Source organism: Microtus pennsylvanicus, chromosome 5 (genome assembly GCF_037038515.1).
Source record: "Microtus pennsylvanicus isolate mMicPen1 chromosome 5, mMicPen1.hap1, whole genome shotgun sequence".
Taxonomy (NCBI): domain Eukaryota; kingdom Metazoa; phylum Chordata; class Mammalia; order Rodentia; family Cricetidae; genus Microtus; species Microtus pennsylvanicus.
In genome coordinates this window covers 69607442-69634470 of record NC_134583.1, presented here as the reverse complement: position 1 = coordinate 69634470, position 27029 = coordinate 69607442, and the positions used below count along the sequence as shown (strand labels likewise).

The 27029-nt window shown below is 50.0% G+C and overlaps 2 protein-coding genes across 3 annotated transcripts; both read right to left on the bottom strand.

Annotated features, from left to right (window-relative positions):
• Positions 1 to 323: 323 nt before the first annotated feature.
• Bag3 (BAG cochaperone 3) lies at positions 324 to 23846 on the bottom strand. 2 transcript variants are annotated; one of them, XM_075972447.1, is made up of 4 exons: positions 23384 to 23846; positions 7049 to 7378; positions 5219 to 5620; positions 324 to 1647 (listed from the first exon to the last, which is right to left on the bottom strand). In XM_075972447.1, exons 1-4 carry the CDS (start codon positions 23567 to 23569, stop codon positions 835 to 837), a joined length of 1731 nt encoding a protein of 576 aa, XP_075828562.1. In that variant the 5' UTR covers positions 23570 to 23846; the 3' UTR covers positions 324 to 834. The 2 variants fall into 2 exon arrangements, with proteins under 2 accessions (XP_075828562.1, XP_075828564.1); XM_075972449.1 differs by having other exon boundaries at positions 630 to 1644.
• A 1293-nt stretch (positions 23847 to 25139) lies between these two features.
• LOC142850970 (small ribosomal subunit protein eS28-like) lies at positions 25140 to 25429 on the bottom strand. The gene has a single exon (XM_075974857.1). It carries the CDS (start codon positions 25417 to 25419, stop codon positions 25210 to 25212), a length of 210 nt encoding a protein of 69 aa, XP_075830972.1. The 5' UTR covers positions 25420 to 25429; the 3' UTR covers positions 25140 to 25209.
• Between the last annotated feature and the right edge of the window lie 1600 nt (positions 25430 to 27029).

Here is a 27029-nt window from a genome sequence, read left to right as displayed (position 1 = left end):
TTCCTGTGTGTTTTCATGTGTGTGCACATACCCATGTGAAGAAGTCAACAGGTCAATATGGAGTGCTGCCCTCAACTGTTCTCTACTTCATTTATGAGACAGGGTCTCTCACGGAGCCTGGAGCTCACTGGTCTAGCACGGCTGGCTGACTAGTGAGCCCTGGGCATCCTAGGCTCTGCCTCCCTAGTGCTGGGATGATAGGCCTGTGCCCAACCTTTCATATGCGGATCCCCACTTCACCCACTGAGCTACACCCCCAGTCCTGGAACAACCTTGATGCTATCTGCCACTCTTCAAAGTTCAGAAAGCACAAAAACCATCTCGAGAGTTATATAATCACTTTATTTTTTCCCCCACCCCAAAATGTAACATTAAAGCCATTCCAACATACAGATATTCCTAGGGCTTCCTGTACATCTCATTTCGGCTAAAGGTAGGTATTTCAGTAATGAGATGAAGATTATCCCATCAAAATGGCAACATGTCTCAAAAACCGGGTTTCTGATTCCTGTATCTCTCTGCCTATCCCCCCAAAGCCCTTCAGTCCAGAGCTACAGGAAGATCACTCACAGTCATGGTTAACTCACCCTACTCATGCACAGAAAGGGCTCTCCAAACAAGCAGCAGGGTTAGACTTCAGAACAGGCAACTTCTTTTATTTATACAGATAAGAATACAGAAGAAAAGCCCCCTTGGTTAGTTAGTGCTTTGCCTCCACCCCACATTACTGCATACCAAGCGGCTATGAATAATAAGGACCAGCAGACTGCAGGTCCTGCAGTGCATGCAACTTAAAAGTCTCTACAGCAGTCAGTCCGAGGCTCCAGGCGGACTCTAGGGAGCCACTGGATTGCCAGCTGAGTCCGCTGTGCTGCTGGGATTCGGAGGCGAGGCTGCTTTGGCTTCCGGCTGTTGGCTTTCAGTCTGTGGATCTTCGGTTCCAGGACTTTTCTCATCCTTCTCAGGGGCCACGACACCCATGCCCATGATTTCCTGCAGCGGCTGCTCTGACCCAAGGTTGCTGGGCTGGAGTTCATAGACTTGTACTTGACCTGGGACATCGATTGCTTTCTGCTCGAGTTTTTCCAAGATGGTCTGAACCTTCCTGACGCCATCTCTCCTGGCCTGACGCACATCAGCTCGCCCTTCCGGGTCTACAGAATCCAAGGCCAGCAGCTCTTTGGTCAAATACTCTTCGATCATCAGGTACTTTTTATCAGTCTTCTTGCCTTCAAAGTTGTCGACAGCCTGCTCCAGCCCCTGTACCTTCTCCAGGATGGCTTCCACTTTGAGCACACCTGGGTGTTTAGGAGGGGCTTCGGCTTCTGGTTTGGAGGATGCAGGCTCTGCAGGGGCAGGGCTCGGGGCTGCCTTCTGTTCTGCAGCCACATTCTTGGGGGGAGAAGGAACAACTGAAGGGGCTGGGCTTGGAGAAGGACAAGGAATTGGGGCAGAGGAGACCTTCACTTCCACCTTCTCCGCAGGAGGAGGCGGTTTCTGGGAAACAGGCTTGGAGTCTGCCTCCTTGCGGATGACTTGAATGGGGATGTGTCCAGGAGGGAGATCGGGTCCAGCTGCGCCTGGCTTACTTTCTGCTTTGTTTTCAGGTTGGGTGACAGGTGGAGGCTCTCGTTGGGTCATGGGCTGCTGAGAAAAGAGGACACAGAGTTTTAATAGCCGTCTGAAGCAATAATTTATAGCTAATACCAAATAGTAAGAAGATCGGAAATAACCCTTTTATTGAGTGTGTGTGTGTCTGTGTGTGTATGCGCGCACAGGCACTTTGTGCCTGGTGTGCCTGTGGGTGTCAGAGGACCACTTGCAGAGTTCTGTCCTCCCACCGCTCCATGAGCTCCAGGAACTGAACTTGGACTGTCAGCCTCGCACGGAAAGTTCCTCTTTAGCCACTGAGCTAGAAAATGCCTTTCATAAAAAATATTTTTTAAGATTTACTTTTATTTATTTCTATGTGATCTGTATGTACGTCATGTGCCCTGAAGAGGCCAGAAGAGGAAGTCAGATCTTCCAGAGCTGGAATTACAGGCAGGTGGGCACCTTCTGAGCAAACAAGTGCTCTACCTGCTGAGCATCTCTCTAGGCTGGTAGTGAGACTTTAAGGTCAGCCAAGAGCCAAATTACAAACTGGGTATTAATTATGTATGTGACCAAATTATTTGGTAAGCCTCCAGGGATCAGTGTATTTCTTGTAGATGATAGATAGTCTTCTTCTTCTTCTTTTTTCCCCCCTGAGATAGGGTTTCTCTGTAGCTTTGGAGTCTGTCCTGGAATTTGCTCTTCCAGTCCAGGCTGGCCTCGAACTCACAGAGATTTGCCTGCCTCTGCCTCCCGAGTGCTGGGATTAAATAAAGGTGTGTGCCATCCCCACCCGGCTATAGATGATATTCTCATGGCAAGAAAAAGCAGGCCACAGTAATTCTCAAAAATGAAACAGCATGCTGGCTGTTCAGGGTACTTTCTGAGTGACTCTATCTCAGCCCTCGGCAGAGACCCTGCCTCGGCTCCAGCCTCTCCTTGCTGGACCCTCACAGGTGACCTTTCAAATACCTGGTCCAGACTTGTAACAGTCTAGTGGTTTCTGCTCAGACCAGTTGTTTATTTTTAAGAATAAGCAAGATGCTCAAAATAGTTGAACCCTGGAAGAGGTTGGCCCCTGGACACTGGTGCTCTGCTGAGATACAACACCTTACCCTGGCATCTGTCACACAGTCCTTCCAGGGACTGGAGGTCACAGTCATATTTTTAAAAATGAATTATGCTCCGAATGGGAACTGAGCAGGGCTCTTCTAGCATCTAGATGACACCTGGACTCTAAAATCCTCGTATGCCCTGGTTTCACCAACCGGGAGGAAATGTTGCTCTATTCCCGCCCCAAGTAAAAATATTAATTCTGCTTTAATGGTCAGATGAGTGAAATCCTTGAAAGCTCTAAAAATGGTTCTATGAACAAAATATAAGAGAAAGGCGACCAAGATCAAGGTCAACAGAGGTCAAACTAGTATTAAATGCTCCCTGGCTGACAGGGGAAACGTGGAGCAAGCCTGAGGGAAATTCTCACTACCAATGGGCGCTCTTTCCCGGGACTGCTAAACCCCAGGATGCCGAGCAGCACGTCTGTCTCACTGGCAAGCTCTGCTTCCACCAAATGCCCTCTGCCCCACATCAGCCCTCACCGCTCCTGCCTCCACAGCCACCCCCCACCCTGGGTTCTAAAAGCAACAGAAGGCCGGATAAGGAGAAACACTTAGAAAAGGGCGTCCCGCTCTTCAGAAATGTCAAGGTCATGAAAGCTCGAGAGGCTGGGGAACAGTTCCAGAGACGAAAGAGAAGTGACGTCTAAAGGCGGTGTTTGCAGTCCTGGATCAGATCCCGAAACGGGAACATGCTGGGAAGGAAATCTAAAAAGTGGAGAGGATACTGGATCGTGCTACTGCAAGAATATGACATTTCTGGAATCGGGCCATCCTACTGTGGCCGTGCTTCTTGGGCAAATATTTGCTGAAGTTTCCAGGAGTAAAGGGCATGGTATTTGCAAACACTTCTCGTGCAGTTAAAAAGTGGACGATACAGAGAATGAAGTGACAGAAGATGAGAGCAGTGAGCACGAACAGGGCGGGCATTGTGGGGGGTGGGAAGGGGTTACTGGGGGTGTAACTCAGTTGCCAGTGTTTGACTAGTGTGTAAAGGATACCAGCACCACGTGAACCCAACACAGTGGTACACCCTCTAACCCCAGCACTAGGGAAATAGGAACAGGAGGATCAGAAGTTCAAAGTCATCCTCAGATACATAGTAACTTTGGAGCCAGCCTGGGTTACTTGAGAGAATGTCTTAAACAAAACAAAACAGTGGACATGGATGAAGGGCCCCTGGGACTTCTTTGTATGAGTCTTAGAAGTCTTCTGAAAAGTTGAAAAAAAGCTAAAGACAGCGCTGGGGAGATGACTCAGCAGGCAAGACACCTGCTGCAAACACGAGAGGGCTGGAGTTTGGGTCCCAGGGCCCTCGTGACCGCTTGGATGGTGTGGTGGGCCACCTGTAATCCTAGCACTCAGGAGGCAGAGAGAAGGTACCCCAAAAGCAAGCTGGCTAGCTAGACTAGTTGTCCTGGCAAGCTCTGTGTTCAAGTGAGAGACTCCGCCTCGGTATAAAGGGTGGAGAGTGGAAGACACGTCCTGGAAACCACAGGCCTCCACCACACAGAACATGTATGTATCCATGCATGCATGCACGCCACACACATGCAGAACCAGCAAAAAGATGAAGGTTTTCTGTTTCAGGGACTTAGATAATATCACTGTTTGTAGGAGATTTCCTTTTAAAAACTGTGATAATAATTCAGCTGCTCGTGTTGCAGCCAGAGGAGGCCAAGGACACTGAGTGTCCTGCCTCTAAGTTGCAGGCTGTTCAGTTTCAGTAATATTCTCTCCCCAGCTTCCCAGGAGGATACACAGGGTTGTACCCATGCTATACCCCGGACCAAGATGGCTTTCCATTACCGCCTGCCAACGCATCAGTCAAGGGCCACAGTGCCCTACTGCAAAGGGCGGAGTGTGTGTCAGACAGGGTCCCTTGTTATCAGGCTCAGGGTTGACGAGATAAGAGGGCCATTTGGTAATGTACAGAATAATCAGGTGCTGGACCCTAAGGGACTCAAGCAAGACGTGGGAGAAAGGAGGTGGCTTTAGGGCACAGACTAGCTGCCCTTTGGAGGGCGGGGAGCAGCGACTGCGCTGGTGTTTTATGCCTTGGATCCGGCCTGGGCAAACTCCCAGAGGGATCAAGAGGATGGCTTGGAGACCAGAGAAAGGGAAACAGTGTACCTCTTAAACTTGAGACTACACAGTGTTTGAGGTGTGAGTGGGGCCACAGGGAGACCAGGAACCACCGGTGTGGTGAGCATTCAGGAATAAAGAATGAGAGAGACAACACTGGGAGGCAGCATTATCAAGCTCTCCCCTCTGCCCCTAGAGTGAGTGCAATGGGAAGCAAACAGCTGAGCAAATGCCGTGGAAAGTACTGAAGGCTCTACAGTCCCTGTCCTGCGTTTTCATCAAGGACCGGCAACTTCCAGAGTTCAGCATTTCTCGAGCTCTGCCTAAGCTGACTAGACAGCATTTTGAGGAAGCCCAGCGCACCTGTAGAACCCCTCAGCTTGCGACAGCCATCTGAATTTCTGTCAGCCACTGCCTCTCCATACCTGAGGTCTGTCAACCACGGTGTGCACACGGATGGGTGACGGGGAGTGAACCGGTGTGCCGCTTCTGGCCGGAGAGCCCTCCCGGCTGGATGCACCCCGGACTGGTGACCTGAATGGGGATGCTGCCCGAAGTGGCCGGGGCTCCCAGTCATCCCCCTGGATCTTGTGGTACACAGGCTGGTGGGTCTGGTATTCACCCTGCTGAGCTGGGTAGTGGGTCTTCTGGGCTTGGTGGAAGGAGGGCTGGGCTGCCGGCCGAGGGATGTTCTGCTCGTGTATCACAGGGATGGGTATGTAGCCCCGGGGGAGCTGGTGGCTACCCAGACTGCTCCTGCCGGAGGAGGGCAGGCTGGCTGAGGAGGATGAGGAGGAGCAGTCAGAGGCAGCTGGGGACTGAGACCGCTGTAAGAGACAAAGGGCAGAGGCGTGTGTCATGAGTGACCCTTCTGTCCTGGCACTCCAAATTTCCATCAGGCACCCCCTGGCCAGGATAGCACAGTTCCCAAAAACGTTTCCACTACAAACATTTTCAAGGTGTGGAGAGAAAGGCAGCCTTTGTCTGTCCCTTTGTGAGGAAACACGTGCTCAGTGTGTTTGGGGCCCTGGTTTTGATCTCCAGCACCATCTCTCCTAACGCTCGGAATGTCGTTCACTGGGAGAGCACTCGCCTAGCACGCACAAGGTTCTCAGAGCCCCGGCATGAAAACACTCAGGTTCAAACACTTGGAAGCTCGGTTCTCTGGGCCTCACCTGAAATACGGGCAAGCCGCCTGCCCACCTCACATGGTTGCTTTAAGGATTAACTGAATGCGTCTGTGTACATGCCTTGGCAGGCAGCGCTGTGCACTGGAAGGGCGTGGTCCGCTGTGTGGGTTAGGTCTCCTCACTTCCTCTTAACCACTTACTGGAGAATGCAGTGGGACCTCTATTAGGGAGCTGCCCGTGTCTGCATGCAGGCCAGGTCCCTTTCTCTTCTAATCTACCCTCTAGTCATCCAGAAAGTGAAGAAGATGGCTCCTTAGGCGGCTCACAACTAAAAGCCTTGTTAACTTAAGTTTTCTAAGATCTCTGCCCAGTGTGCTGTTTTGACTCAGATACTGCAAAACTTTACAAACATGGGAAGCACATCTCCAAGGAAGGAAAGGGACCTCCAATGTCCCACATCAACTACGACTTTTCACCCCGGGATGGTGGAGCTGAACATACGTAGGGGAGGCAGTCAGGACACTGATACAAGCAGGAAACGAGGGCTCATACTCAAGAACAATGCCAGGGGCCCAGGGGATGATCTGGAGACAGGAGGAGGAAGAGGGCTTAACTGCTGAGAACCCTACCAGATCTGCCGGCCACAAGCCTCAGCTCAGAACCGGATGGACTCTATCTTTTCGCTGTTAATGCACCTTGCAGTGCTGAGCTTCAGGGCTCAAGCCCAAGTCTAAAGCTGTTGCCCTCTGACTTGAGCTGTGTTTCCTTTAGCGGCACGCTCTGAAGACAGAATTGCTGCCCTGATTTCATCCTCAGCATAGGTCCAAATGGTTGATGTGCGTCTGGAAGGACTGAGCAGAATAACTGAGGGCCCTCTCCGAAACAGAGAGTCCAGGGTGAATAGAGCGCTGTGACCTAGGAGGCAGGCAGCTGCTGTCAGCTTTATGCATTTTGACCATGCAGCTGCCATCTTGGCACCAATTCTTTTACTACAGAAATAACAGAGGTGTAAGATACAGGGAGCAATATGAGGCTGCCAAACTGTCTCTGCATTGGTGCAGCAGGCCGGGCCCTGAGCCCTGTGTACCACCAGGTATCTGGCCCAGCAAGAGCCTGGTGTCTTACCTCAGGCCCATGGGCTGCTGGAGGCTGAGCTGCTGCAGCTGCGGGCACCTGTCCACACTGTTTATCCGGCTGGGTGGCTTCTGTCATGCCACCGCGCAGAGGAGACTGGGACCTCTGAGGAGCAGTGGCTGCTGCCTCGGTTCGAAATCGCTGCACCCCAGGCTGGGAGTAGGCATGGAAAAGGTGTGGCTGCCGATTTTCAGTGCCTTCATGGAGGACAGGAATGGGAATGTAGCCTGGTCGGAGCTGCGGGTATATAGGGTGGCCTTCTCTAGCGGGCAGCAGCCTGGAGCCTTCACGGGAAGGGCCATTGGCAGAGGATGCAGTTTCCTAAAATAAAGTAAGGAGAAATGAAGACTGGTTAGAAACAGGGCAGAGAGACCCTGAGGGGGAACGGTGGTGCCGAAGGCCTTGATCCTCGAGGTGACTTGGGCATCATAGGTCAGACAGGCGAGCTAAGCACAGTGGACAGACCACTCCACCGGCTCTGCTTTTCCCAGATTCCCAGAGACTGCTATGTGATCAACACTTTAAGATTTAAGGGTACTGGGAATGGTGGTGCATTCCTTTAATCCCAGAACTTGAGAGGCAGAAGCGAGCAGTTCTCTGACTTGGAGGCCATCCTGGTGAGTTCCAGGCTATCCTGGGCTATGTAATAAAACCTGTCTCAGGAGAGGGAAAAAAAAGTTGAGGTGCACCTGGAAGTCAAGTATCAGTTTGAAGCACAAGAGGGATCCCACTCTCCCACAGTGGGGAGACAGGTTTTTCTGGGTGACAGTAAGGCAGAGTATAGGACAGCAGCAGACAGCAGCTAACCAGCCCCTGCATATCTGCAGAGGCCGACACCAGGAGGTGACCCGGAAAGACTCAACTAGGGCTGCCCGACACCAGGAGGTGACCCGGAAAGACTCAACTAGGGCTGGCTGCCCGACACCAGGAGGTGACCCGGAAAGACTCAACTAGGGCTACTAAACTGCAGGAAACTTCTCTGCTCCCAATAAAGCTCTCGTGTTTCCCAACCACAAAGTTTGTATCTGATCCAATCACAGAACCTAACTTGAAAATCTTTCTGGAGAAGCATATATGTTTGTGTGCCGTGAATGTGGTCGTGTGTGTGTGTGTGTGTGTGTGTGTGTGTGTGTGTGTTTGGTGTGGTGTGTGTTTCAGGGGCTAGCTACTTGGAAATATTTTTAGAACAAGTTGCAAGAAAGGGAGATACACAGGAATGCAGAAGTGGTGCAAGAAGAGAACAAAACCCGGGGATTAGTCACGGTGCCAGTCTCCCGGGCCAGCTCGCAAGTCTCTGCCTGGCTAGACTTTACAGCAAGGTTGCTGAACTTTCTCCTAGGCCCATCTGTGCATTTCCTTGTAAAATCCAGTTACGACAAAAGAACCGCTGAGCCAGGTCAGCAGAACCCCCTCCTCCCAGCCCACCACGGTGGCTATCGGATCAGGTTCCCAGGGTTACCATCCTCCCCAGGTGTCTGATCACCCTTGGCTTGGAAGAATCCTGCTGGGTGAGTTTGGTCAGAATCTCCTTTGGCTTGGAGCAGCTTTCTCCTTTGAGTGATTTCCTGGCCACATGTCCCACCCTGCGCGCTGCCGTGCCCAGAAGGAGCTGTGCTCATCTAAACTTTCCCTGGCCCCGCTTTGACAAGTCCCATAGATACCACAGAACATTTCCCCCATCCCCCAATAAGCTACACCCTGTTTGGGCTAAGAACAGTTGGGGGTCCTTCTCAAGTCCTATCACAAAGTTGTCCCTTTAGAGGCCTGGCTATTTTTGGGGACCCTTGAGAAGGCCAAGTTCCAGATGTACCTATGGGGAAGATCTTATTTCAGACACCGAGGCCGGCCAGCCACCCACTGGGCAATGACATCTCTCTCCAATCGGCGGGCGGCTGTGTAACGTAGCCTCCAGCAGCCTCCTGAGCAGACGTGCCCTTCCACAGAGGAGGGGAGCTGGGCTCTGTCACTTGTACATATCCAAGTAGGTCGGTATTTAGGAGAGCGAGCCTTCCTCTGTGGGGTAGTTCTCCGAATGGCAAACAAATGTCAGAAGCTGAGACTCTGTGAGCTCGGGGTGTCATTTCTACAGCTGCAGACCCGGGCAAAGGCTAAGAATGGACCCCTTACGGTTCATTTGCACTTTGAGTGAAGAGGCATTAATTCCGCCACGCTTTCTATTTATGTACAGGTCTGGACACCAGGTAGCTGGCCCTGGAATGTGACCCTTTCAGGCCCATCCACTGACTCTCTCCGGCTGAGACCTTGCCCCTGGAGGGCCTCCAAAAAACAGAAAAGGCAAGGGTGTCACTGTGTCCTTGGGGAGAGGGGCAGACAAGCACTCGGTACTCTCAGATTAGAATGCCCACGTGCTCAGGACATCAGCATTATTTTAGCCTGCTTAACTCTCAGGTCACCCAAGAGCTGGGAGGAGATCCAGGCTTCACTGACAGAACCCAGTTCTGGCCATGAGGCATGCACCATAGGGAGCTGGCAAGAGACAACCAAAGAACCCTGCTATAACGTATTTTCTAGGCAATGTGTCCACTCACTGGGACAGACACCCTGCTTTGCAGTTGAAACCAGACTTTGCATAGTCCTATCCTGTGTTTTGGGGGACTGCCTGTGACTAATTGTTTCTTCAGCACGAACAGAGCCTCAGGCACTACCTACCCCCCCAGAGTCAGGCAGCTAACAAGCCTGAGCTAGCCTTATCTAAAACTTCCAGGGGACATCAAACCACCACTCCGATGGGCCCCAAGGGTCATCAAACCAACAAGATATGACCCTTGCAAATAAGACAAGTTAAAGGGCTGGGGATAAAGCTCACTTGGTAGAGTGCTGGCCTAGCATGCAAGAAATCCTGCGTTCAATCCTAAGGAGCATATAAGAACAGATACAGTGGTGCACACCTATAACCCCAGCACAAGTTCAAGGCCATCTCCAGCTACACACTGAGTTTGAGGTCAGCCTGGACTACATGAAACCTTGTTCAAAAACTAGACAAGTTAACGCATGAAACAAATGAGAAACGTGTTTACCTGAAAAGCCAGGGTGGCTGAGGTATTAGACACGTGGGGCTTTCCCACGTGGAGGCTAGCCTCGCTAGACTCCAAGCCCATTTTTACCATCAGCCAACAGCTCAGTGAGCACAGACAATTCCCTTTCCCTGTAAGCCTTCACTTCCACTTCTTTAAAGCAAAGCAGGCAACAAGCACCCTACAGAACTACTGTGAGTTGTTTGTTTGTGACAGGGACTTACATGTAGCCCAGGCTGGCCTCAAATTTCTGGTCTTCCTTGAGCTACCCCGATGCAGAGATTACAGGTGAGATGCCAGGCCTTGCTTTCTGATTTTTTTTTTCGATTTTTAAATGTGTTTTAGTGTTTTCCTTGCATGAATGTGTGCCATATGTCCATGGCCAGAAGAGAGCACGGGATCCCCAGGGACTGAAGTCACGAATAGCTATTGGCTGCCACGTGGATGCTGGGAATCAATCACCAGCTCCCTGGAAGAGCGTTCAGTGCTCCTAACTGCTGAGACTCCTCTCCAGGCCTGAGGGTTTTGTTCGTTTGTTTGTTTTAAAGACTGAAATTCACTATATGTTCCAGATCCAATTGCCTTTGCTGGCCTTTAATAGATAGTTGTAACTGCTGCCCCCTGGGTGAAGTTTTATACAACACACTGAAGAGGGATATGCAAAATGCCTAGAACAAATCAGGGTTCCCTCCCTAAAGAGACACAAGAGATTCCAAAGCATCAAAGGAACCCAAAGTGAAGGACAAAGGTAACTGATGGTGACATAAATCTGCATGTGGTCATCTATAAAAGTGGTTTGGAAGGTTCTAGAAGGAACCTTGAGTTAAAACATTCTCTGCATCTGGGTGGTGCATATGTACACATACCTCAAACACTGCACTTTTCTGCAGCCCCTTACCGCTCACCCCGTCACAGCTTACCCACCCGACCCTATGCCCCCACAGACAGGCCTGACGGGGGGGGGGCTTCTCTTAGGGTCAGCCCCTATACCAAAGGCACTAAAGACCTTGCATCTTATGCAGTTCACCTGTACCTCAACTGGAAAAGCAAAGGAATACAAGTAGGCAGCCCCATCCAGCTCACACAGGGACCTAGGCAGGAGGGTAACCCGCCATCTTGCCAGAAGTGTTAGGCCTGGGCCCAGGGAGGAAGGGGTGCAGTAACCAAGAGCGAATGCTACAGCTATGGCAGATGAAACTGAAGGGAGAGAGGATCCTCGGATGCCTCAACGAGGTAGGAGGAGCCAAGGAGGAACGAAGAAGTCAGAGATGAACGAGGAGTGGGGACACCAAGGCAGAGATGGGAAGGGGGCAGAATGAGAAAGAGAAGTGAGCAAGAGATAGGAAGCCCTCCGTTACAGGAAGGAAAAACGGGAACCTCCACCAAGACTCTGGCCTTGAGTCAACAGGAAATGGCACTGCTGGCTGGTACTAGCTGGAGAGTAGTGACAGGCATCCAGGTAAGCCTGGCCCAGGGATTTTCCTTAGAGTCCTGAGTCTCGTGGGTGTGTGAACACGCCAATTGATAGAAAGCCATCATCATCTTCAAGAGTCCAGTACCCTAAAGACGTTCCACGCTCCCCTCTATCCCTCTGTTGGGTTTTGATTGAAAAAAAAAAAGTATTTTGAAAAACCAACTGACTCACAGAATAGGTCACATCAGCGTCTTTGAGGCAAGACTCAACCACCTCTGACTGTAGTGAGGACCCCAGGAACCCTCTCCAGCCACACAACAGGGGCTGGGCACAAACACAACTACTGATTAGATGTCTGAGAACCTTTCACCTCTTCCTGGTGACCTCCCTGCAGTCCAGCTCATTATCCTTATCTTTGATAAAGCCCTCAGGAAGGCGCACAAACTCTAACTAGGAAACGAGGGCCTGGGGCTGACTTTGACTTATCATACTGCATTAATGTATAAATGAATGCACTAATCTTACTCTTGTTTCATAGTGAAAACATTATTGCCAACATTAAAATCCTGAGGCTATCTTAGGGTACCAAACAACTCCATGAGATGACCCAGGGGAAAAAAAAATCAGGAAAAATACTAAATGAGCCCAAATGTGTCCTTTTAGGCATAAGACATTATTAGAAAAAGCATGAAGATAGGCTCTGAGCCCAGTGAGTGATGGGCTTGTCTGCAGGTCTGCAGGAAGTGCACAAACACTAAGGGGATGCACTACCGACACAAAGATTGCACGTGGCTGCCCCCCCATGTGCTCCGTGAGCAGACTGCAGCCCCTCCCTAGACCTCAGGTTTTCTTAGCTATAAATTCAGAGAAGGCCCAGAAATATCCTACAAAGTATTGGTTCTCAGGCTGTAGGACAATGGAGCACCCAGGAGAAAATAAAAATGGTGAAAGCTGTGTCCATCCCAAGAAATCCTATTCAAACTGGGAGGACAGCCTGCGGTGCTGGCGTGGAGAAGGACCTGAGGTATTCACCAGAAACTCCTGGAACTCTTCCTGTGACTATATCATCACAGGCATGCCTTCATTTGTCAGAAACCAGTGACACTCAAAGTACCCCAAAGCTTTATAGCCCAAATTAAGACAAGGCTGAACCCCACCCCCACCCTCATATATTAAAAGCAGGGTTGGGAGAACAGCTCTTGGGCTTGGCACACTCAGTTTCCCAGAACAGAATGAAAAGCAAGCCTCAACCCAACCACAGCTGGTTCCTTGTACACTCCGTAGGTGGCTCTCTGAACCCTGGATACCCCTTCCTGGCTCTTACATGAAGTGGGCTTAATACCTAAAATTACAGTTCCGATTTATCAGGAGCAATGGTGACGAGCAGGACTTCCAACTCAAGCCCCGGAGTCTTAAGTAGAACACTAATTCCATGAGCTTGGTTTTCAGGCCAGAAGAGCTTTCTCCCAGCTGAGCTGTTGAGTCTTACTAACAATACTCAAAACTGCTAACACCAGTGAAAAGGCAGAGGTTTCAAAGAGACACAGTGCAAGTCCAGTGGGGCCAGGATCTGGGCAGAAACAAAGTGGCTGGGCTCGCCTCTATCAGGTGGGGTACCCATCACAGCCTTTGTATCCAAGAGGCCACATAAATGACTTACCATCGATGAGATACCTAAGCCAACATGCATTCTGGCAGCCAAGTTCAAAACTCTCTTACTCCCCTGGATTGTGACATTGCTTCTGGAGGGCAAATTCAGAACTAGAAGCCAGACCCATGTGCTGCTCAAGTCCGTTCAGTGCTTCTGAGGAGACGGGTTTTATTCTGGGACTCCCGGGAAGACCGAGGGCCGTGGGGCTGAAGATGGCTCAGTAGCTAAGAATACACACTGCTATTGCAGAGGACCAGGATTAGGTTCCCAGCACATGCATCTAGTGTCTCACAATGGCCTGTAATTCCACCTGTAAGGGATCCAATCCCCTTCCTCCCATGGCCTTTGCAAATGACAGCACTAATATGTGCAAACAGACATTCACAACACACACACAGTTAAAAACAAAAAATTCTGAGGGCTAGATTGCACTCATATGTGCAAACAGACATTCACAACACACACACAGTTAAAAACAAAAAAATATGAGGGCTGGAGAGATGGCTCAGCAGTTAAGAGCACTGGCTGCTCTTCCAGAGGTCCTGAGTTCACTTCCCAGCATCCACATGGTGGCTCACAGCCATCTATAGTGGGGGTGGGAATTTGATGCTTTTTTCTGGCAATAAAGTTGTATTTGACTATAGAGCACTCATACATAAAATTTTTAAAAAGTTATGAATAAGTCTTTTTTAAAAAAAAAAAAAAAAGATATGTCTGTGTTGACCACAAAATATCATGAGTCATGGGTTGTGATCAGAGGCTTGCCCAGGTATGCCAGTTATTCAGATAGAAACACTTATCGGCTGGCACGGTGACCCACGCCTCTAATCCTAGCACTCAAGGGGTAGAGGCATATATATGTATCTCTGAGTTTGGGGACAGCCTAGTCCACAAAGTGAGTTCCTGGAAACCAGGCAAAACAAAACAAAAAGAAACGCTTCATCCTAGGATTAATAAAAGAGATGTCCCTACATGTTTTAGAAGAGGAAACCCATACTGCTTGTCTCTGCAGCTGTGTCCAGATAAATAAGAATGATGGGCATGAGCCCTGATCTGTAAGCTGCTACCCTGGGCTCCAACCCTTCCCTATAACTCGTTAGCCTTGGACAGAACTTGCTTTAAAAGACTCAGTGTCCTAGCCATAAAAATTCCCTCACTTTCTAGGGGGTTCTAAAGGGTTTTGTTGTTTTGTTTTAATTGGGTTTGCACATTCACACTGGCCTTGAACTTGCTATGTACCTGAGGATGGTCTTGAACTCACGATCCTCGTGCTTCTTGTCTCCCAAGTGTAGGGATTAGAGGCATGTGCCACCTCAACTGGCTATTATTAAAAGACATAGTGAAACAGGGCATGAGAAAGCCTTTGTAAAGACTGAGCTACTCCCTGTGTTGAACTACAATCCCGCTCCATCGTTTCCAGTTACTGATGGACTAAGGTTGAGCCTACCGCTGCAAAGCCCAGTTCCTTGGTGGATTTTACCGGTTTGGTAATAAGTCTGTTACAGCTAGAAGCCTTTTTATCTCAGTCTTAAGAGACTAGTTAGTTGGGGCTGGAGAGATGGCTCTGCGGTTAAGAGCACTGACTGCTCTTCCAGAGGACCCAGGTTCAACTCCCAGCACCCACATGACAGCTCGCAACTCTCTGACTCCGGTTCCAGAGGCACCCTCACACAGACATCCAGGCAAAATACCAATGCACAGAAAATAAAAATAAAGTTTTTTTTAAAAAATAAGGAGAGAGACTAGTTAGCAAGAATCCCAAGGTCTACACTGAGAGCTAACCTGGAAGTAAACAGGGCCAAAGAAGCACCCTAAAAACCTAAGCCCTGAGCTATTCTTTCAGATGCTAGTCAGCTACTTGGGGAGGGGCTCACACACAGAAACCCTCGCTGCTGGGAAACTGTACATAAAGGCAAGGAATAGGGCTCCCTTGCACACCCAAAGGCTTAGTTAGGGGAGAAAAGTCAGGCCAGGGCAGGGTGCGTGAAGGTTGGCCTGGGAGCAGGGCATCTGCTGCCACCTCCTCAAAGTTCACATTGTGTCCCTCTGAGGAGCCCACGCACAGTCTGAGGGCAAGTGTAACCAGCAGCAGCTGCCAGGTATTTCCCCTGCTGGAGGGAGCACTGGGAACCCATAGCCAGCCTCCAGCCTCCCACGTTCCCAAGCCCTGGAACCTTCCTCTGCTTTTCCACATGTCAGATAAAAGAATGGGATGGATCCCTAGTCACAGGGGAAGCTGGTGCGCAGCTCCATGAGGAGCCCAATCGAGAGACACTTGGCTCCTACACTCACAGCTTCAGGGAAAAATCAAGCACTTTCTTCTGGGGGAGAAAAGAAAGAGAAAGGTCACCTGCTTTAATCAATGCAGACAGAAAAGTTCTATCTGGGAAGCAAACTGAATTTCAAAAGATCAGGAGGAGGCCCTCCTCGGGCTGGAGCAGTTCCACAGCCTTCCCCAGGTTCACTCATGGCAGACTAAAGGGAAACACGGTGGTCCTGTCACAGGGCCTTCACCTCTAACGTTAAGGTTCTCGGTCCCATGTTCCCTGCCATAAACCGGACTCCTGGCTCTCGCCTGGCACTGTTCTCAGGACTGCGGAGACAATGGAGGGACAACTTCTTCTCAAGGAGTCAGGGCCGAAAAATGAAGAGTTCAATGCAGTACAGTGCAGAGTCCCCTCCCGTCCGTCCCTGGTATAAAGGAACAAGTCCTCAGAGCCAAGGGGCCTGATGGAGGCCCTAGAAGGTGCCAAGGCCTTCATCTGAACCCCCGCTGTGTCCCAAGCTACCGTGTACCTGAACACAACCCTCACAGGGACATTGGAAGCCTAGGTCAGCGTTCTGAGGGCTATCTGGACACCAACCAAGAGAGAACCAGTTACATTTGGGACAAACTTATGAGAGAGAAGACTTCAGGCTTGGCTGTTGTCTGAAAGACCCATGTATGCCCAGGTCTGCTACATGGGAAGGTCAGCTGGCTGCATATTTACAGAGACCTCCCCACTTCACGGTAAACATCTTTAGGAACAACACACAGGCTGAACTTGAACGAAGCACTGTCTGTGCCCTATCTCCTTTGATTCTCTCAACCCTGTTAAGAGTGGTCCACCGACAGAGGGACCAGGCTAATGGAGGGCGTGCAACTTGCTTGAGATTTCTAGAACCATGTTTGTCTGGCGGTAAGGCCAGGCACCTAACTCTTCCCCTGCCCCCTGTCACTCGTGAATGCTGTGTGTCAATACCTGTGATCTCTCCAAACCCTTCGGTTCCACTGCTCCTGAACCGAGGCTCAGTCTGGGTACTCTCCAAGTCAGGGAGCGCCCGCTGTGTGCTGAGTCACTGGCCCAGCCAAGGCAGGACTGGCAAGCAAAGACTTTGGGCTCCATTCTGAGTCACCCAGCCTCTAAGACTTCACCATCACCAGAAACAGGGGTGCTACGGGAGGGAGACAAGACAGTCACACCTCATGGATGAGGGGGTCTGGCTTGGATGCAGACAGCCTGAGTTAACCTGGAAGGGTGAACCAACCACAATGTCTTTTCTTCTACACACTCAGCTGCCTTCCAATTCTCCCACTATTTGGCTTTTCAAAACTACCCATTCCTTATTTATCCATTCAGTGTCCGAGAAAGACATTTCTAAATAACCGAGGAAAAGCCCCTAAACTTCTGATTTGGTGAGTACTGGAGAAGATCCTTTGGAATAGGAAGAATTGTTTTCCAACAAAATGCTAAGGCATTTTCAGTGGGAAGCCCCAGTTCGAAGGACACAGCCCTGTGCTGGCAACTCGGGAAACATGATGGGTTTACAGGCTCCCCTGATGCAGACTGGCAGCAAATAACGATTCTAAGTGGTTCTGGATAGACAGTAAAGAACTTTATGTATGTGGTGTCTGATCTTACTGCCAGCCACAAGAAAAAATAATTAGATTCCTTTGCCAGAGCCACCAGGCACTGTCTGCTCCGGATCTGCAGTGTCTGGTTGCTGTCATTTCCTAGCCCCTCCCTACAGACCTGACGAAGATGCTGTGTCACTGATGGGAACGAAACAGCTCCTCCAGATCTGCGAGGATGGGCTCAGGGAGTCAGCACTGACCGCTGCACAGAAAAGGCCATTCAGAAAGTGACTAAGGGGACAGGCCTCTGGGGGACATCTGGGAACCTAGGGACAACACAGTTGTGCTGAGGGATTGCCGACGGCCTTCTTTGTGTTTACACTTCTATGGAGCCATTGTCCCATGCCCACAGATTCTGCTAGGCAAGGAGAGGCTGAGATGAAACAGACTGCCGGGAACACTCAGGGTTGAGAGCCAAAAGGGCAAAGCAAGAGAGACCCCCACTTAGAAGAGATTCAGATTAGAGAGCAGTGCGGAGTCAGAGCTGTCACAGCCTGCTTCTGGCCCGAGAGAGGCGAGGCACGTCAGTAAACATGCCTGACACTTCTACAGAAGCAGGGGCAGGAACGACAGGCCAGCCTTTCTGTGGAGCCACAGGCTAGGTACATCCCTCTGCGTCATGGAATAGTTTCCACCTCAGTGTCTGGAGTATTTAAAGAGACAAGGTTTTCAAAAGCGCACATCCACATCCAACACACATCCACACTGCCTGGCTTCCCCCAGAAGCTACCAAGGCCCCAGAGATATGTTCCATAGAAACAAGTGATGGCTTTGTAACATCAGTTGTCACACACACACACACACACACACACACACAGAGTCACATGTGCCGGACAACGGACAAAGTTCAGCTCCTGTATATGTGTTCAGTGAGGAGATCCGTCCCTGGCTAGGCCTAAGGTGTGAGGCAGCAGTAGATTTATGCAGTGGTTCCTCACAGTGCAAAGCAGGGGAGAAGGGGTAGGAGAACAGAACAGCGGGGTGGGGGTGGGGCATGAGGATGCTCATCAGGGCTGTCACTGTAGAGTCTCAGAGACTCTTGAGAAGCAAGAGCCTTGTTCAGCTCTCAGCTTTCCTTCATAAGGCCTCGCATATGTTTAAGATCAAATTAAAACATGAAGAAAAAAAAAGAAAAGAAAAGGTTTAGATTAGGTATGGTTTCCTATTTTGGATGGAAGATACCAGAACAAACATTTTTAATGTCGAGAAACGGTCATAAACATGTAGAGTGGTTTATATAAGGAAACCATGTGCCATCCCAGAAACAGGGCCAGTGCTAATCAAGCCTCACGGGGTGGTATGAGGCTTTCTGACTCACCACCAGCCCCGACGGCACCCAACGTTTTAAGCTTTCTCAGCCCTGACTAACGTCAAGCGCTGCCACAATTTTCCTGTGTACGAATTCTAACCCTCATAAAGGACAAATCTACTTCACAAAATGAGGGACAGACTGTGTCCTGGGAGGTGCAATCAGTTCTTGTGTGAGCCAAATACACAGGCTGTTCTTTAGAGGGAAAACGAAGGTCTTGGATGCACACCCTCCTGAGGCACGTGGCTGTTCTCCCGGTCCACTCCCACCTAACCACTGACCTGCTGGAAAGGCGAGGGGAATAAACAGCCACTCATTTCCTGACTCTGCTAAGAGGCGCACTGGCCTGTGATGAATGTAGAAAGAGCAAAATGACCTCATCTCTGGAGAGCAGGAGGCTCGGCTGAGCCCGAAGCAGAATAAATGGGTCTTTCCACTTTAACCGTAACTCAGAAAAGACTTCCAATGTTCTGTGAAGAAGGGAGATTGCTCCCTCTCGCAGATCTATGTCCAATCTGCCAGAGTGGAGGTGAGTCGGTGGAGGAGAGAAAGGAGGCAAAAATTCCAGGCCCAGGGAGGAGGGCGGTCTCCTCACACTGCCACGATCACCCCGCCACTGGGCACAGGGTCTCGAGATTCCCTAGGCGTTGGCAGGCCAGATGTGAAGCAGGTCGGGTTCAGGGGGCCACTGTGGCTTTCACGACCAAGGTGGAAGAATCAGAACCGCCAGAAAACCCTCTGAACTTACTTCGGGGTGCCATTGTGGGCAATTCAGATCCAACACGGGGTGGGAGTAGAATGGGTCAGGTAACTACAATGTGCATTTTTAAAGATTTATTGTTTCTATTTTATTTGAGAGTGGCTACACATATGTCTGTGGAACTGGAGTGAGCCAGGTGATATGGGTGCTGGAAAGTGAGCCCAGGTCCTCTGCAAGAGCAGCAAGTGCGATTAGCTCCTGAACCATCTCTCCAGCCCCTTAGCACAGCCTTAAAACGCTCCCCTAGAGGGCATCAAGATGGCTTGACGGGTAAAGACACCTACCACCACCAAGCCTACGGGACTGAGTTCCATCCCAAGAACCCACTTGGTGGACACTTCCACCTCATTGTCCTCTCACCTCTACATAGAAGCCATGATGTGTGTGCCACGCAAACAAAATTAAACTGAATTAAAAGAACAGAACAAATCTCTGGAGACTGCCAGGTTGGTGAGTCCCCAGATCCACAGAGATGAACAGCCCTGCTCCACGAAAGAGGACAATCTGCCTGGTAAGGGACCAGCACTCTTGAGTACCTGGCCTATGTTCGTGGAGGAGAGATGCTGGGGAGGGGCTACTAGGGCTCATGGATCTCCAGACCCCAAAGTGAACACTAATGTTGCTACAGAAAAAGGGGTCTTGGCTGGCGTGGGCCTCCCTGATTAGTGGAAAACTGTGCGGAAAACTAAGAAGGAGGAATCGAGTGGCTGCTGAGAAAGGCAATTGCATACAGACATCACTGGCTTCAGCAGGAACAGGCCAAGACACTGGTTTACTTAAAAAAAAAAAAAACCGGGGCAGGAGGCTTGCTACCACCTCTTCAGAGACAACAAAAGTCAACCCTGAGGAGACAAAGTTTAAGACTGACTACAACACAAGGGGCCAGTGGGTCCCTTCTTCCCACAAAGGACTCATCTTTATCAGCTTTGACTGTCAACAACCACGTGGCTTTCTTTCCCAGCTCAGTGAAGGGATCCTCATCGACTGAGAAGCAGCTCCCACCCAAGGGGAATATGCTCTGAGGGTCTCTTAGCTCTTCCCAGACAAGCCTTTGTTTAGGCAGCAGCTCTTTCTCCTTAGGCTTCAAGAAATCTATGTCAAGGAATAGGGAGACGGCTTGGCAGTTAAGAGGGGCCTTCTGTTCTCCCAGAGGACCTGAGTTCGATTCCCAATATTCACAAGTTGGGTCACAACCACCTATAACTCCAGCTCCAAGAAATCCAACACCCTTTTAGGCTCTGAGGGCACCTGTACACAGGCAGACACATAAAAATAAAGAAACCAATTTCTTTTTTTCTCTTTGTTGTTTTGTTTTTCTAAACAGGTTTCATCTGTAGCCTTGGAACTACTTGGAACTGTCCTGGAACTAGTTCTTTTTTGTTGTTGGTGGTGGTTTTTTGTTTGTTTTTCGAGACAGGGTTTCACTGTAGCTATCAATTCTGTCTTGGAATGAGCTCTTGTAGACCAGGCTGGCCTAGGACTCACTGGGATCCGCCTGCCTCTGCCTCCTGAGTGCCGGGATTAAAGGCGTGCGCCATCACCGGTGGCCCAGCCGTAGAAACCAATTTCTATTGTAGAATATTAAAGGTGTTCCCAGTTTGCAGCCTGCAGTAAGTAAAACCGCAGTCACGCAGATGTTCTGTGACCGTCAAAGCTTCAGTTTGGAAGGAGCGAAGCCCGGGCTCAAAGCAAGCACAGCTTGAGGGACTTGGCTCCTAGACAGAAATGTTCGTTTTCTCCTCATGCTTTGGTACCATGCTGGTAAAGGAAGCCCTTCTCCTGAGTTAATCACAACCCACCATCAAAATCCCGGCTAGCAGGGCAGTCGGCATGCTCCAGTTTCATAAAAATTCACCCACTTCCACTTTTGTGCAGGTCAGTCTGCTTGACCCCTCGGTTTGCTCTTGGTGCTTGGTGGGTGGCCTTCCGAAACACACTTGAATTCTCTGCATTTCCTTATACGGAAGGAAGTAGGGCACCATTAAGGGTCTTGTAAGTTTAAAATTATAATGGTGAAAATTTCCAAGTTTTTTAAGCCTAGGACATCTGATTTAATACTCTGCACTTTGTTTAGTAAGAACAATGTTAAATTGTTAATTTTTTTTTAACCTTGCACAGTCTAAAGCATCTGCTTCGTGGCTACAACACCTACTTGTGGCTAGAGAAAGATCCCAGCCTTCAAGCTGGGCGGTGGTGGTACACACCTTTAATCCTGGTACTCGGGAGGCAGAGGCAAGAGGATCTCTGTGAATTTGAGGCCAGCCTGGTCACAGAGTTACAAAACAGCCAGGGCTACACAGAAAAACCCTGTCTGAAAAAAACAAAAAACAAACAACAACAACAACAACAAACTTGCTGAGCACGAGCATGGGCATGCTCAAACTGGATCCTCACTCCCAACAAGGGGTGCCAGCAGGTTGTGTGTGATTCTTCTTGGAGTTATAGAAAGGAGGTCTCAAAATACAGATGTATACAGCTGTAATACACTACAGGTTTTCTACTCCCCAGAAAAAGAGAACATTTTACCCACTAATGAGTAAAACACACACACACAAAAGATACAAGTATGCCCACCCAATTCAGCCAGGAATACATACATAATTAATTCCTTGTAAATGTAAACTCCTGAGTAGTGGCTCACTGCTGGGTACCGTGGTTATAGCGGTAGTTGCAAGAAAAAAAGTGTGTCTGGCATCCTCAAGGCCCTGGGTTCAACCCCAGCATCACATGCATAAAAATGAAAGTAGAATTTTCTAAAATGCTGATTTATAAAGCATTTCAAATTTGGTGAGTTTTTTGAAAATTCCAAATAATATATCAACTCTTTACTGCTTTTATTTTCTTCAAACAGCAATAATTTGGGGGGGGGGAGTTGTTTTGGTTTGTTTTTGTTTTGTTGTTTTTTTGTTTTGTGTAAGGCAAGGTTTCTCTGTAGACAAGGCTGGCTTTGAACTCACAGAGATCCTCCTGTCTCTGCCTCCCAAGTGCTGCGATTAAAGGTGTGAGCCACGGCGCCTTTAAGACTAATCTTGAAGTGTAATTATTTTGCCAAACTTTTCATTTTGAAAAGATCAAATTTACATAAATTATTACTGATCAGTATGCTAAGCATGACTCTTGTTAATTATATATTAAGAGATCCTACCTAAATTTGTATCTTTAAGTATTTTATTCAAAATTTAATTTTTTTTAAAAGACAGGGCCTTATTTTGCAGCACAGGCTGGTTTCATTCCAAATTTAATTAATTATTATTTCTTTTTTTAAATTTATTTATTTATTAAAGATTTATGTCTCTTGAGGCAGACTCTGGCCTTGAATTCCAGACCCTTCCACCTCAGCCTCCTGAGTGCTGGGACGACAGGACTGCACCATGCCAGACCCAGACTTCATCTCAAATCTGTGCTTTCAAATTTTCTTGCCCTTGATGCTGACATAACACGCCTGGTTGTACGCAAACACAGCATACACCTGCTGTGTTCACAAGACTCCCAGCTGTTTCTAGTAACAACGTCCGAGTATTTTAATACGACAATCACAAGAAAGAATTACGCCATTAAAAATATATTCTCTTTCTCTCCAGTGTGAGGCAATGGCTAAGCGTGCGAGACAATGTCGGATCTCTAGTTTTGAAACTGTATCCTTAAAAAACAACCACAACAAGATCAAGTATCCTCTAATTGAAAGCTGTTTCAATCAATAACACAAGTTAAACTTTAATATAGGGCTAAATCAACTTATTTATTCGAGCCTACTGAGTCACTCTATGCCTGAGATCCAGCAAAGTCACAGGAAAAAAAACTAAGTTCAGAACTTGAAGGTGAAATTCCCAAAGAACTCCACCTCTAGCAGCTCTGGGAGCCCGGCCGGGCGCCGTCAGCCCCGGAGAGAGCCGAGGGTCTCAGCACGCGAGGCGGCGGGACGGAAAGGCGGCGGCCGGGCCAGGCCTGGGCCTCGGCCGGCTCATCGGGCCGCTCGTCCCTCCCGGGGGACCCTGCGGACGGCAGCTCCTGCCGCAGGCTCTTCGTCCTACGCAAGAAGCTGGTGAAAACGACCCCATGATGTCACCACGAGGGTGGCACCTCGCTGGCTACCCTCCAAGGCCACCCCTCCGGAGGCTCCCCCAGGCCCAACGCCTGTCCGGGGAGGGTACGGGAAGGGGCTCTCCGGGCGGGCGCAGCAGGGCGCGGGGTGGGGTGATCCCCGTAGCCCCGGCCAGACCTGGCCCCTTCACGGTCGAGGTGGGATCGCGAGCCCGACTCACCTTGGGGCCCTCGGGGGGCACGCGCGGGTCGTTCCACGTAGTGGTGCGACTGTTGTGGTCCACGAAGAAGGGCCAGCCGGTCTGCGGGTCGATCTTGATCTCCCAGCCAGGGGGCAGGGGGTCTCGGTCACCGGCTCCGTTGCCGGACGTCATCTGCATCACAGGAGATTGGGTTGCGGCGCTCATGCTGGGTCGGGGTCCGCCCGGGGCGCGGAGCTAGGGCGCGGGTGACGAGGTCGTGGAGCGCGGGCACCTCTGCGTCGCCGACGTGTTCGGGAAGCCGGCGCCGGGCACCTTTATGAATTAAAGGACTGGGTGACGTGGCCGGAGAGGGCTGGAAGTATCTGGAAATAGCCTCCTCGCTGCCAAAGGGGAAGGAGGAGATAAAGGGAAGGCAGCAACTGGCCGGCTAGAAACTTCTGGTCCCATCCAGAGAACTTGGCGGCCGCCGCGGGCTGGATGTGGAGCTCCGCCCTGAGTCATCGGCTATAATCGCGGTGGGGCGGGACCGTGGGCGGGATCGGAGGCGGGAATCTGTCACCCGCCCCTCCTCCTCGCCTTCTCCTGCCGTCCCTCCCAGCAGCTGTCCTGTGTGCGTCCCGGGGCGCTTCTGCGTCTTAGGGCCAGTGCGCCTCGCAATGGATGGGTGTGCACCGGTGTCCTTTTGCGCCCACGGTGGTTTTGATCTCCGGGCTCGCCGCTACTTCTTCACTCCTCGTGGGCAGTCTCGGGCCAGGAAGCCCACGGGTCGGGTGCCTGTGGCCCCGCCTCTGTGACGGGACTAAATCATCTTTAAACTCGGAAAGTCTCGTCCGCCCCCACGCCCAAGTACGCTAATACACTGGCGTCCTGTAGTGACGTTTTAATAACTTTCTCTCAAGGGCTTTGGGACTTCTCCCGAGAAGTTCTAGAATGCTGATCTGACGTCACGAAAAAAAAAAAGCATGAAAGTACTGTGGAAACTCACCTGTCTGCTTTGGAAACCTGAAGAACAAAGAAATGAACTGATGGTTTCATGCTCTTGGCCTTCTCTAGTATAGACACTTTCTTACAGTGGCTAGCCTTAGAATTTATATTCTCTGGGATTCAGAGTGGGTTTGTTGTTTATTTGGTTCTGTTTTTAATGGTAAAGGTGGACTCTGATTCCGAAAACAACGATCAGACCAAACCCTGCGATTTTGTTTAAATGGCAATCAACCCCTAATATCCCCCCCCCCCCCCCCCCCCCCCCGCTTCCCCGCCCGTGGTTCCCAGTGCACTCTGGAGAGTGTTAGGGGATCCAGTTCAGGCTAGGATACAGACTCATTCCTTACTTCAGGAACACCGTGGCCTAATACTAAACCCAAATTCCCAATTCAGATTCAGAGAATGTTCTGGAACCTTCAAAGATACCATCTCTGACCTCTTCCCCTAAGAGTTTTATTCTGTAGCAAATGCTAGAGGGTTCTGCCAGATATTTCCAATGAGTGATTTTTACGTCCAGGAACCGTCTTACCAGCCTGGAAGGCCCTAAGCCTCAGTATAAGTACTGAAATGGCTAGCCTCCAGGGACTGACTGTCACCAAACACACCTGGGACTAATGTGGGTGTCCTGACTTACCATATGGCAATCACGTTGAAATGTCTCCTTAGATTCACCGGCCAGTGTCTGCCTTTTGCTTCTTTATACCTGAACCCACCCAGCACAGAGTCCAACTTCTTTAAAAGAATAAAGATCAATATTTATTTATTTATTTAAGAGTTAAAACAATACAAATGTTTTATTTAATAGTCGCAGGTCATCATGGGCCAAGTGGTGTATACTCAGGACCCAGCAGGAAGGTCAGTCAGTGCAACCTCCGAGCCTCTCTTTCTGACTCCAATAGGGTGAGCACGTCTCCCTCTCGAACGGGACCTTTGACATTTCGGATGATGGAACGGCTGGTGTCATCCATAAATTCCACACGGACCTGCGTGCACTGTCCCTGCGAACCAGTCCTGCCCAGCACTTTGGTTACCCTAGCGAGCTTGATGGGCTGCACGCGACTCGTGTCCATGATGGCGGCAATCAGGTGGAGAAGGATCAATATTTATTGAAGACTGAATGAGAAATGATTTTTTAAAAAGACCTGGTCTATCTGTGTGCCCATGCTGTCATTTAATTCTGTATGTAGACCAGGCTGGCCTCCAACTCACAGAGATCTGCCTGTCTCTGCCTCCCAAGTGCTGGGATTAAAGGTGTGTACACCACCTGTGCCTGGGTAAGTCCTTCTTTTAAAAACAAATATTTATTTCACATGTATGGTTGTTTTTGACTGCTTGTATGTATGTACACTGTGTGTAGAGTGCCTGCAGAGGCCCAAAGAGGGTGTTGGATGCCCTAAAACTGAAGTTGCAGATTGTTTCAGACTTCCTTGTGGGAACTGAACCTGGTCCTCTATAAGACTAGCAAATGCTTTAACTGCGGAGCCATCTCTCCAGTACCCCGCCCTTCCCACTCCCGCCCCCCCCCCTTGAATTGTTCTTTTGTTTTCACCACCCAATCATAACTTCCTAAATATTCCTTGACTCTTATCTTTCCTGTCCAGGTCATCCCACCCTCCATATCCTCACAAGGCCTCTTAATGGGTTTCCGGGTCTCTGATCTTGTCCCTAAGCCCTGGGTCCGTGTGGCAGCCAGAGAGACCTTTACAAGCACCCAAGTCCACTCTCCTTCCTCGGTCTGGTACATGAAGAACTCTTTCTCACTTCCCTGGCGTGTACTACAGCTGGTTCTGCTGTGTCTGGCACACACGGCTTCTTCCATGAGGACAGCCCCTCTCTCCGCTCCCTTCACCGGCCCTCCCATCTCGGCTTTCCTCAGTCTTGCCTTTGGCACCGCTCTCTGTCAACCCCCAGCACCCCATACACCGCACCTGAGTGGCGTGACCCTCCATCCACATCCTGCCCCACCCTCCCAGTTGCTCTACATTGTAAAGCTTATTTGTTTGATTTACTTCTGGGCTGAGTTTCTGAGAGCGGGAGCAGGATCTTGATCGCCACTGTGTCCCCATCCCCGGGCGCAGTGTGTGGTAAATAATAGTTATTAAGGCAGCAACAGTTGTAATGGCTACCGCTCGTCGGGCAATTACTGCATGCCCGGCCCTGCGTTAATGGCTCTCCCTGGATTGTCGCATTTGATCTCTGTGGTGAAGCTGTGATACACTGCTTAGATCCCCTTCCAGGAGTGAAGGCTTGGTTCTCCCCTCCGCAGAGAACCTGCCAGAGGAGATCAGGACCTGTCCCATTTCTCTACCAACAGTGCCAAAAGAACGCGGACTTTTTGTTTGTTTGTTTGTTGTTTGGAGATAGGGCCTCTCTAGCCCCAGCTGTCCTGGAACAGGATATGTAGACCAGGCTCATATTTAGCCTCAAACCTGCAGAGGTTCCACTGTCCCTGCCTCCGGAATAATGGGACTAAAGACATGCACCATAAGGCCCAGTGAGATAGGAATTTTTATTAAAACCTTGTGTGCTTGAGGAAATGGGTTTAGAGATGTTTAGTAGTAACTTGCTCACTGTCCGGGGACTAACCTAAGTGAAGAAAACCACCTTGCCCAAGGTCAACCTTTCTTCTAAGGTGGCCTGTATTCAATGAATGGATTCACTGAGGGCCATTCTGCCCAGC

Coding starts and splice junctions, on each gene's coding strand:
- Bag3 (XM_075972447.1), bottom strand. CDS start 23,569: ATGAGCGCCGCAACCCAATCTCCTGTGATGCAGATGACGTCCGGCAAC. Junction 7,379..23,383: donor TGCCCCCCGAGGGCCCCAAG/GTGAGTCGGGCT, acceptor ACTTTATTTTAG/GAAACTGCATCCTCTGCCAA. Junction 1,648..5,218: donor CCGTGGTTGACAGACCTCAG/GTATGGAGAGGC, acceptor CTCTTTTCTCAG/CAGCCCATGACCCAACGAGA.
- LOC142850970 (XM_075974857.1), bottom strand. CDS start 25,419: ATGGACACGAGTCGCGTGCAGCCCATCAAGCTCGCTAGGGTAACCAAA.